This window comes from Chelonia mydas, chromosome 3 (genome assembly GCF_015237465.2).
Source record: "Chelonia mydas isolate rCheMyd1 chromosome 3, rCheMyd1.pri.v2, whole genome shotgun sequence".
NCBI lineage: Eukaryota > Metazoa > Chordata > Testudines > Cheloniidae > Chelonia > Chelonia mydas.
Genome location: NC_057851.1, coordinates 44,996,225 through 45,008,677, shown reverse-complemented (window position 1 = coordinate 45,008,677; position 12,453 = coordinate 44,996,225). Strand labels below are relative to the sequence as shown.

Sequence of the window (12,453 nt, the reverse complement as noted above, 5' to 3'; positions counted from 1 at the left end):
TGAGTGGGTGTGTAAACTTTAAGAAAGTTCTGTTCAGCTGTTTTTGAGTTTTGTGACTGACCAAAAAAAAAAAAAAAGACATTTTCTCACTGTTTAAAAAAATGGCTACATTTTTTACATACAGGTAAGTATAAAACAAAAAAGTCTGATTTTGGAAACTTAAAAGTTAAGTTTCCAGCAACAGCATTATCTTGGCCATGTTTCCTGGTTTTTATATTTGATGATATGCATTGAGCATGAAGAGAAGTATATCAAGCTACATGCTTAGAGTTAAAAGAAAAATAGTAGCTCTCTATTTGCAACCTTTATTTTGCATGTCCTGACCTAATTGTGCAACCCTATGCTTTCATTAACATTTTGTTGCATTTAATAAGTAGATGTGTATAATATATATGTGTACAAAGTGTACACTTACCTATGTCTGTCCTTTTGAATGTAGGTATGTATCCTGTGCATTGGGATGCCCGTATGAAGGAAACATCATACCAGCTAAAGTGGCAGAAGTAAGAATCCATCTGTCTTTCATATGTTTTAACCATGCTCAAATTATTTTCTCTGTTTAATCCTAGAAGGGTCAATAATGAATCAAAATCCATGTAAAAGGAACACAAAAACCAAACAAACTCTAGACTTTGGTGAATAATTTTGATCAGCACTATCCACTTAGATGTAAAGAAAATAATGTGCTTTGGTGATAATCCGTCACAAAGCAACAAATGAGGAGTTATTTCCTTCAAACAGAAGGGCAAGGAAATACTTTAGAAAATAGACTCAAATGCACAGGAGAATAGACCTATTGCATGAGATTATTTCTGGCATGATCCCCTGTAAGCAGCAGCTGCTGTTAAATTCACTCTGTGCCGACACCAGTTTGCTGCTCCACTACAGTCAAACTTGCCATTGAATCGTGGTCCTCTTGGCATACAGCACCCAAGTGCGGGCATCTGCAGCAGCTCCACTAGTTGAGAGAATGGACCAAGGACCCACTCACAAAATACTTTCTTACTACAAAGCTGTTGGGCATAAGTGAATAAGGAAGGGGAAACTGCTGAACATGGTTAAAAGAGGCTGCCTTGCCCAGTAGGGAAAGATACAAGGGGCAAAGCCAACAGGAAAGTAAGGCCTGGTCTATAGTACACAGTTAGGTCGACATAAGCTGCCTTGCGTTGACTTAGCTGTGGAAGTGTCTTCACTGAAATTTGTCTCCAGCTGACTAAGTACCTCTCTATGCCGATTTAGTAACACCACCTCCCCTAGCAGTGTAGAGTCATAGTCGATGTAATTAGGTCAACACAGTGGCAGTGTGGACACTGCGTTGCTTACGTTGACTTGCTGGCTGCCAGGAGCCATCCCACAATGCCCAACACTGACAATACAATTGATAAAGGTGCTCCTGGTGAGGACATGCACTGCTGACAGGAGCCAAGTTTACAGACACACACAAGCGATTTAATAACTCTGGTGGCTGTATCCTGACATAAGTTAGGTTGATGCAATTTTGTCATGTAGACATGGCCTAAGAAACAGCTGGATAGGCCTCCTGGGAGTCAGAGAGAGAGAGGGAGAACTGTGGAGATAAGAGGGGAAAGAGAAATCAAGAGGCACAATAAAACAGCGGGTAACAGCTATAAAGATTGTCATTGTGGGGAAAGACACATCACACTCTTGGCTTTTGGCAATATTCCCTTTTTTTTGCCCTATTGCTTTTGCAGCCAGTCAACATTTATATTCAGCGTGGGGAGCTTGCAAGGCATGTCCTCTATCTTCACATCTTCTCTGAGTATTGGTGACCGTTGGAGCTTGTGATAATGCTCCCACAGCAGCCACACACACATGCTCTCTGGAAAATTTGCTATATTGGAAGGTATTCAGTATTTCTGAATTAACTGGTTTTAACATGAAGTGAAAACTAAGTGGCACAGCTTTAGATATAGTGATGATGACAGAGTCGGCTGTGCTGTAATGAATTGCTTGTTGCAGACGTTTCCCCAACAGGCTTCTTTCAGTGTGTTGCTTATTTTAAGGACTACTTACCTTCCTTGCACAAAACTAGTCCCTTACAGTGTTACAGTAGGAGTGCTCTTTAATGGCCCAATCCCGTAAACCTGTACTCATATAAGTATTCCATATTGTACCTTAGAATCATAGAATATCAGGGTTGGAAGGGGCCTCAGGAGGTCAACTAGTCCAACCCCCTGCTCAAAGCAGGCCCAATCCCCAATTTTTGCCCCAGATCCCTAAATGGCCCCCTCAGGGATTGAACTCACAATCTTGGGTTTAGCAGGCCAGTGCTCAAACCACTGAGCTATCCCTCCCCCCAAATCCCGTTCAATGTCTTCTTCAATAGCCATACACCAATGAGCACATTGTGAGTGATCAAAATAAAGTAGCGTCTTAAAGTAACTAATTTAGGCTCTGATCCAGCACATATGTCACTAGAAGCACATGAGCAGCCTGGGTGGGTGGCACACAGGCACATCTGTTTATGTAATTTGCTGGGTCAGAGCTGTCACAGTTACGGGGCTAAATGCTCATCTTATACCTCCTGATCTCTTTGAGCACACCCCCTCTCAGGCCTCAGTTTCTCAGGATGGAGTCCCGTTATTCTCCCATTCTCAGAACGGACCCTGGATTAGTCTTTTGTGTCTCAACATGATTTACCTCAGCGGATCTGACTTTATGTTCTGACCCTGCAATTCTGTTCCCTCTAGGAGCAATAACAGTGGTACCAAGCCCTTTTAAAGCAAAGTATTATTGATCAGAACAAAAACATTTCAGAGAACATCAGATCTTAAAATAATAAAACAGGCAAAATGCATGTCTAGCTTACCAGATTTCTAACCATCTTCTAGTCATAGTCTGTTTCCTTAACTCACAAGCCATTTCTCTCTCCCTCTTGGTAAGGGCTACTCATGTGAGTAAGTGTTTGCAGGATTGGGCCATCGATTCCTGTTTCAGTCCACCTTTAGCACCAAGTCACTATTTGGACTGGAATAACCTAGTAAAATAGTCTGGGTAGCATAGAAAAAGGTTTTACTTTGATAATGTTAATAAAGTTGCTCCTCTTGAATATAAAACCCCCCACATGGCTAACATACTGGTTTGGTAATTCCCGAATTCCTGGAATTTTGAAGAATGTAATTCATCAGCTTTGTCCCAGAATATTAGGATGCAAATAGTTGTATGACAGTGTGAAAGTAGTCACCTACTCATCTTTCCAATCCATGAGGTTTATCTATAGTTAAAAGAAAAAAAATTGTTGTTTTTTCAAAATTCAATTTAAGAATTTAACTTTTGGTCATAGCAAGGTAATAAAGTTAAAGTCCAGAAGGGACCACCATATCAACCAGTCTTACCTCCTGTATGTCACGGGCCACCAACACCATCTAGCACCCACACACTACACTCAACAACCAAAATTAGACCAAAATATTACAGGCCAAAGGAGCCTAACCTTCCATGTGCCAAAGGCAGAAAATAGGAGGGACTGAAGTGCACCAGTGCCTGAGATCCCTGCATGGCAGAGAATTAAGTGAGATTACCCAATTAACCCAGCAAGTGACATGCACCACACACTGTAGAGGAAGGTGAAAAACATCCAGTCACTGCCAATCTGACCTAGGGAAAAATTCCTTCCCAGCTCTACATACAGTTAGACCTTGAGCAAGAACCAAACAGCTGAGTATGTGAGAGAGAGCGAATGCTGGGTGTCACCTCAGAGCACTGGTCTGCCCCATCCAGTGTCCCATCTCCAGCTGTGTCCATCTTTGATGCTTCAAAGAAAGGAGACCCAAATAAATAAAAACTAGAATACAGTTTGTAGAAAAATCCCTTCCTGATTCCTCCAGGGGACCACCTGAAGCCCTGAAGAATGAGCTTTGGGAATATCAGACATAAACCAGAAGGGACTGCCAGGGCTGCCGACCCCTGTCCCGCCCTCATCATCACAAGCAACCCCCTCATATAATCCCACTCCGAAATGTGCCCAGCTTTCTTAAAACTAATTAAGTTGTTTACCCCCACAACTCCTATTGGGAGGCTGTTCCAGAACCTCACCTCTTTGATAATTAGAAAGGTGTTCGAGGGCACTCAGTTGTTGAGGAGAGGAACAGGAGCAGAGCAGAATTTTTTCCTCTTCTACCTGACCCTTTTGGGCTCTCTCTTTGGAAGAAAGGGGGACTCAAAGACCCAGCAGTTGATGGAAGGAAGGTGGTTTCCAGCAGCTTATAGGGGAAGCAAGGGATAGAGATGCCTCTGCTCTTCTTGTCATCCTGAAAGTGCACCTCCAGACAATATCTTCAGCAGATAATTAAAAAGACGGTCCAGAAAAAAAAGATGCAATCTAATATTTTAAACTCATGTTGAAATAAAAAAAAAACAAAAACAAAAACAGATTGAGGTTTATGAGCAGAAGTCCTCACAGAGTAACAGTACCATTCTTGAAGCTATGGTCTATTCAGGCACCTGCAGTGTGTTTGACTTGCAGCAAGACATGGGCCTTCCTTACACCAAGGTGCTTACAATGTAATGAATGTCCTTTTATTTTATTTTATTTTATTTTATTTTATATTAAGTGCGTGAGAAATGTATTTTGATTTGAACCTGGATCTTGGATCTGAAAGCAGGAATGGTTTTACTACATTTGCCATAGTCATAGCACTCATATCCTCCTTACAAGCTTTGAACAGAACAATTCAATCCACTTGAGTCCTTTTTCATCTGTTCTTTGAATTGAGCAAATAACAGCATTGCACCAGTACTTCCGGGACTGGTGGCAAAGCATTTTGTCAACCTCCTTCAACGTATATATAGCAATCTGGCTGACGATGTCCTGGAATTGCTTTAACAGTACCATGCAATACAAATGAAACTACCTTACAAAGCAGTGTATTTTTATTTCTGTAATAGTAGATTTGCGGACCGGGATTCTGTTGCTGCAGGGTGTCCTTTTCAGTATGTTTGAAGCACAGGTGGGAATGCTGCAAGAAATAAACCTGTTCAGCAACTGAAAATAAGTTTTTAGACCATTTCCCAACAAATTCAAAGAGACTGTGATGGTAGTTGGAAATGCCTCCTAATAAAAAGTATGGGCTCAATCCTGCAATTCCTTATTTGCACTAAATTACTCATATGAGTAGTTCTAGTGAAGTTTACGGTACTGCTCTCATGAATAAGAACTATTCATGAGAGTAAGGGTTTATAAAATTGGGCTGTATGTTAGGAGTAAAGGAACCTTGTAGACTTTTAATTGTGTTAAATTTTTGAATTTTTTTTCACTACAATTTTTTTATTAGTGTCCAGTTTTCTAAAAATCAAGCAATCTAGGGACTAAAATTCCTTTGGTTTTCATTAGACCTTTGATTTCCAAGGAAAGAAAAATCAGGCCTCTAGTTAGCACACTCAGTCTGCTTGTTCCTGTGAAATGTGCAAACCTAAAGGCAAGTCTTTACTAAAAAGATACACAGGGAAGACAGATCAGCTGGGGAATTCCCAGGTATGGCTAGGGGCGTGCGGGGCCCGGGACATAGGCATCAAGTTTCTACCTGCGGGGTGGTGCTCCCCCTGGCTCCGCCCAAGCCCTGCCCCGACTCCACCTCTTCCCCCAAAACGCCACCCCTACCCTGCCTCTTCACATCCCTGCCCTGCCCCCGCCCCACCTTTTCCCGCCCCTTCTCAGCCCAGTTCCACCCCCTTCCCTGAGCGTGCTATGCCCTTGCTCCTCTCCCCTCCCCCTCAGCGCCTCCAGATGCGGCAAAACAGCTGATCAGTAGTAAGCGCTGGGAGGGAGGGGGAAGCGCTGATTGGCGGGTCCCGCCAGCAGGCAGGAGGCACTGCGGGGAGGGGAAGGCTGGTAGGGGGGCTCATCCTCTTCCCTGCCCGCCCCTCGCCTCAGCTCCCCACTCGTCTCCTCACAAAGTACGGGGGCCCCCAAAGTGCAGGGCCCAGAGTGGTCGCCCCAATTTGCCTAGGGGCAGCTCTATCCCCAGGGAAGTGGGTAACTTTGGGGAAGGGTTTGGGGGGTTAATCCATAAACATAAAAAAATCTTGATTCTTTTGGGTATAATGGGAGAATGAGGGAGAGTGTTGTGACTTGATGAATTTGGCTTGGAGATTATTCCATGCATGGGCACTGCCTATGAAGAGGAGAGGAACAGTGTGTTTTACTTAGATGGCAATCATTTTTTACCGTATATTCTAAGTATTATTTTTTGCTCTGGTTACATCTCATCATTTTAGAATGCTTTTCTGTTTTCTAATTAGGTGTCAAAACAGCTGTATAGCCTGGGCTGCTATGAGATCTCTCTGGGGGACACAATTGGTGTGGGGACCCCAGGCAGCATGAAGAGAATGTTGGAAGCTGTTATGAAGGAAATCCCAGTGAGTGCTCTTGCTGTTCACTGCCATGACACGTATGGCCAGGCTTTAGCCAATATCCTCACAGCCATACAGGTAATTCAGACTCTCTTTACAGATATTGTAAGTAATGTTTGCACTTTAATTCATTTGCTAAACTTCTATGAAGTAAGTGCCAGTTACTTTCTGCATTTTCTATAGTTATTACTATTTTTGCACATGCTAAGGGTACCTCAGAACCCTGATTGTGTCATTTCATAAACCAGTAGAGACAGAAGGTGGGTGAGGTAATATCTTTTGTTGGACCGACTTCTGTCGGTGAGAGAGACAAGCTTTTGAGCCACAGAGAGCTCTTCTTCAGGTCTGGGAAGGGTCATTCGAGCATCACAGCTAAATGCAAGGTGGAACGGATTGTTTAATGTAAGTAGTTAGCACATATTCTAAGGGATCATTGTTGTAATAAACTATAAATCCAGTGTCTGGAACAGCCTCCCAGTAATAGCCCACTTTAATTGATTTGTCTTGTAAGAGTTGGTAAGGCAACCCCCATCTTTTCATGGTGTGTGTGTGTGTGTGTCTACCTACTGTATTTTCCACTCCATGCATCTGATGAAGTGGGTTTTATCCCATGAAAGCTTATGCCCAAATAAATTTGTTAGTCATTAGTTAGACACGGCTACAACTACGCTGCATATTTCATAAGCCATTATCAGTTATATATCCTTATTCACGTAATGTCTTCAATGCCACACAAAATAAACACACCAAGACACAGTTTTGGTGATACTATGTGGCTTTGGTTTTAGTGGAAAACAAGAATATAAATTAAATATTAATTAGCCCTCAGGTACCACTTTGTTGGAAGCATGTTGTCTGTCCACAGGTTACCAAAGTGACTGACTGTCTAGCACCATCTAATTTAGAAAGTGCCTAAATATCAAATAGAATGATGTATGATTACTCCTTCGGTGAATGGATTTTGAGTTTTCATACCAGCCATAACAACTTATTTTGAACTGCTCAGATGGCATTAACTTAAGGCTTCTTGGTTATCTATTCCACACAGGTAGTAAATATTTTGGATTATTCTTCCACTGTTAACTTGGCTTTGGTGTTCTCTTTCTATTACCTATTTATGTACATGGAGATAGTAAAACAAGTTAAATCAAACACCTTTCTAACATGTTTAGTTCCCTTTCAAATGTGATTTTAGTTGGCAAAAAGACTTGTGTTTTTAAAAAATTGTTCCCCTTCTATACTAATAATTTTGGATAATAGATATATTGACTTCTTCAAGAAACCTTCTGTACTAATCACTTGTTTTCATTCCACTGTAATTTTGTAAAATATTTTTGGGGGCAAAACATTTTCATATTTAGACTCATTCTAAAGGAGAATTTTTTTTAAAGCTTGAAGAAATACAACTTGTTTATGTAATATGGGCTTGTGAAAAATTATCATTTTTTGTTGAGTTTGTCTTTTATTTCTGCTCTTATAATTGAAACATGGTTGTTTTTAAAAGTTCAAAAAGAGTAGCAGGGAAATGTTTCAATAGGGGCATCTTTCCCATCTTCAGGCCTTGGAGTAGCACATTGCACAGTAAGGTTATGCATCCAAGTTAAGGAGGTTTAAACTTTTGCTTATGGTATCCAAAGCTCATCAACACCCACTTTTGCTGTTGCAAACATAGCTATGTCTCCTGGTAGAAATAAATGGTATGACAGGGTCAGGCCAGATGGCTACAAGAGAGTGGTCGAAGGTAGATACATTAGTTCTAGGTTAAGCAGGTCCCTTTTTCCCTGGGTAAGATAACAGGGTCTATCCAGAACACTCAGGAACTTTCTAGAACTAATTAAGGCAGGCAGGCTAATTAGGACACCTGTAGCCAATTGGGAAGCTGCTAGAATTAATTAAGGCTAATCAGGACACCTGGTTTAAAAAGGCTGTCACTCCAGTTGGTGAGGTGTGCGGGTAAGGATCTGGGAGTGAGAGGACATGCTGCTGGAGGACTGAGGAGTATAAGTGTTAACAGACATCAGGAGGAAGGTCCTGTGGTGAGGACAAAGAAGGTGTTGGGAGGAGACCAAGGGGAAGTAGCCCAAGGAATTGTAGCTGTCGTGTAGCTGTTCCAGAAGGCACTCTAGACAGCTGCAGTTCTGGGCTGGAACCCGGGGTAGAGGGTGGGCCTAGGTTCCCCCAAACCTCCCAACTCCTCACCCAACACAGGAGCTTCCACCAGAGAGGAAGGTCTCTGAGCTGGTCCCCGACCCACATGGTGGATCAGCAGAAACTGCGGGAATTGTTCTTACTCTTTTTTCCCCATGCTGGCCAGGGATGAGGTTATCTGAGTGAATGGCAGATTTGAGCCACGAAAGTGGCCAAACTGAGGGCTACTGTGAATCTCTGAGGTGAGCAAAATCTGCCAATAAGTGCAGGACCCACCAAGGTAGAGGAGGAACTTTGTCACAATGGATAATTTCACAGAAAACTGTAAAACCCTTGAGCATGGGAGTTCTCCATAAAAATTCACAGAGCATCGTCTTTCAAATCTCTCCTTAAAATTCATTGGTCTTATGATGCCTACAAAACACTGAACAATGACTAGGCAGCTGATGTATTAAGACTGCTACTTAATGACCAAATTTGTTTTGCTGTTACCTGGTCCTCCCTACCCACCTTTGTTTGTTTTCTCTTTTGGTTGTCTTTTGTCATACGCTAAGATAGTAATTTCTTTGCAGTAGGGATTGCCTTTTTATGATGTGCGTAGTGTGCCCAGCTCCACAGGTCCTAATCCCTGAGTGGGGTTTCTAGGTTCTACCATGATACAAATAGTAAAAAAAAAAAAAAAAGGAAAAGTGAAAACAGATTATCTCACTGATCTTGAATCAACCTGAGTTTGTCTGATCTTCAGTACTAAATAAGTTTGTACCTAATTTGTAGTTGAGTAACTTTAGTGATTAAAAACACATATAATTTCATTTTGAAACACACTATATGGTACATATTTTTTTCCTGGTGGACAAAGGATAGTGCTCTGGGATATTATATGGGTGGCTGCAGTTTAATTCTTGCTCTTGTCATTGAATAAAATAAATTCAGTCACTACCTTGCAGCTGTACGGATATTGACACATTATTTTGTATATACCAGATTGCAGTTGCTCTTTGTAATAGAACCTAATTCTGTAGTTTTGAGTACAGTTTTCTTCCAGATATATTTATTTATTTTTCATATTCCTATTTGGAAGAGTTTTTGCTTGTGGGAAGCAGGTCAGATAAAACATTTGTCTTTCAGACAAGTGAATTGTTGAGGCATTTTTTAGGTGAGTTCTAATTTGGAAAGACAGCGTTAAAGACCAAATTTTGTACACTCATCCCCTCTGCAGAAGTTCACTGCAGATGCCAGGGTAGAGACAGGTCTTACAGTGCTAGGAGATAAGGTGTGTGGCGTCTGCTGTAGCCAGTGATGAGCTGCCAAAAGGTGAAGAACTGGTTCCTTCACTCGTTCCGGGTCTTCAGCAGCACTGATGGACCTGCCGCCAAAGTGCCGCTGAAGAGCTAGTGAAGGACCTGCCACCGAAGTGCCGCCGAAGACCCGGAGCGCCGCCGGGTGAGTAAAAATTGCCTGAAGTTAACCATGTGCTTAAGTGTTTTCTTGTTACAGCATTCAAAAGCTTTCTAGCTGTCTCACAGCACACTGTCTGGTTCCTTGTATTCTTTAACGACTGGTTCTAAACTAGCTTCAAAATTTAACAACCGGTTCGCGCAAACCGGCTCCAGCTCACCACTGGCTGTAGCACTATTTACATGGAAGAATGGTGTGCACTGGCTAGTGGCTCCTTCGTCCCCGTCATCCCATAAATCCCCCATCACAAATGCTCCTTCCATGCTAATTTGCATGTACACCATGGTAGCTCAGCTCTGTGATGTGGCCCACTGTCCAGGTTCTCCATGGATTGTGATTTCCTTTGCCTTCTCTCTTCACTTGCATCAGTTCTGCAGCCTTTCAGGGGAGTAGAGACCAGGATCTGGGCCTGTGTGACATATTGGCCTCTCTGTGAAGTACAGTGTGGGTGTAGTATTATGCAATGAAATTAATTAGGGAAAAAAAAACTTGTTGAGCAGCAAATTCCACTCCTTCTGAGTCACTGCATACTAAAACCCCTGACTAAGAACTATTGTATTTCCTAAAAACCAATAAATGACAGCAGGGAAGCCACAGATCATTCTACACTAATTTAGTCAGTGCTTGGATGTGAGCTCTCTTGTAACTCATACGTGGAGCAGGAAGAGGTGTTGGTGATTTCAGAAGTAATTTTTTGTACCAATCTCATTGTGTCATGCAAGTTTATACAATTCCAGGACATCATCTTTTGGATGGGGTTGAACCAAAATACTATAGGACTGACAGGATGAATGTGCATAAGAAATTAGCGGGGAAGTAGCCTTACCATTTAAGTAGTGGGGTTTTATGTGTGTTATTTTAACAAAAGAGTAGGTAGTGATAGATGACAGAAATTAGGCAATCTTTAAAAGGTAAGTATTTTTTTAAGTTGTTGAGGGGAATAATAAAGATGAAAAGCATTGACTAGAAAGATATTTCTTTTTTAAAAGATTTTTCTGTACAAATGTAAAGAACATATGAAGCAATATGTCAAAAGAATTAATAAAAGATTTTAAATAGACTGTTGACTGACTAGCTGAAACTTGGCTGAAGGAGGAAATTAAAATATCAGAATATAGAATGTATAGAAGTGACAAACTCAGCAAGGCTGTATGGGGTGTGGCTACTTTGTTAGGCAAATACAATATTTTTGAGTAAAATTATGTATGTAGGCTGGATAATGTGATAAAGAGAAAATTTAGCTGAAAGAAACAGTGAAACATATTTATAGGAAACTATTATCAACCTCTAAGGGAGAATAAAAAGATCAGGAAATTTCTGTGTAGGAGAGGTCCAATAAAGTTAGAACACTGATTGCTGGTGATTTTAGTTACCTTGAAATTGACTTGCATAGGATTTGAAGAAGACTAAGACAGGGAGTGTGTTTTTATACACATAGCACAGTACTGTAAACCCACTTAAATAAACTTAAGGGTAAATAAGTAAACACTTTTCAACATATTGGAAATGAATATATTGGGTATGGGGAAATGCTAAATGCTAGATTTATGCATTAATAATTTGAACTAATTAGGGATTTGATCCTGTAAATTCACACTTGGGTGAATAATGAATGGCTGCATGAGTTAATCTTTTTGACACCATTTTGAGTATGTTTAAAAATAAAACTGTAGTCACTCATTTTCAAATAACTAACATTGATAAATGTGTTCCTCTGCTGAAGATGAGTGAAAGAAGCAGCCAAAACAACAAAAAAGAGGTAGACCTAAAACCCTTGAATTTTGATGGAATGTGGAAGAAAGGGAAGATAATTTTTTACAATGAAAAATAGACTAGAAAATCCACTTATGCAAGGCTGGTATTCTGCACTGGAATCTGCAGGCTTGGATCCCTGCATGTAGTTGTGTAAAAAGCTGCATGAGCCATGCTAGTAGATCTGAATGCATGATTACAGTTAGTGGGGAGGAGTGGAGGTGGATGGGCTAAAGCATATATATGTAGGATTGGCCGAATTCAATTGTTACTTTTTTATATTTGTTGGACAATATCAATGCTTATTTTAAGCATTTATTATCTATTGATTTTTTTAAAAAAATATTCACAATTATGCAAAATTATTGGTTTTAAGCATTTAAACATTATTTTTATCTATTTAAATGTTTGCAGTTGTGGGAAATTTGGGGAGGCTAGATAATGGGGGGCTAACAAAATAACTATTTAATGGCAGTAGATGTCAAGATTCAACATCATATGTCAAAATATAAATAATTAAATATTTTAAATCAAACTAAGTTTTCAAGAAGCATTCTTCTTTCTTTGCCTATCTGTACATTTTTGATTATCATCAATGGAAATATTTTTTTCTCTGTTTCTGTATGTGTGTGGTGAAATTGACCTCTAATGACATTTACCAATAAAAATCGAATCCTTCCAAGTTTCTCTCTCTCTCTGTATGTATATATGTGGGTCTCACAA

General features: G+C 40.6%; 1 protein-coding gene across 7 annotated transcripts in view; it reads left to right on the top strand.

Annotated features, from left to right (window-relative positions):
• The window catches only part of HMGCLL1 (3-hydroxymethyl-3-methylglutaryl-CoA lyase like 1), a 107,807-nt gene that overhangs the window by 61,006 nt on the left and 34,348 nt on the right, over window positions 1-12,453 (top strand). For all 7 annotated transcript variants that reach the window (XM_037894223.2, XM_043542383.1, XM_043542384.1 and 4 more), the window contains 2 exons: window positions 440-503; window positions 6,262-6,450. In XM_037894223.2, the coding sequence (XP_037750151.1) occupies window positions 440-503; window positions 6,262-6,450 (253 nt within the window). The remainder of the gene's footprint in view (window positions 1-439; window positions 504-6,261; window positions 6,451-12,453) is intronic.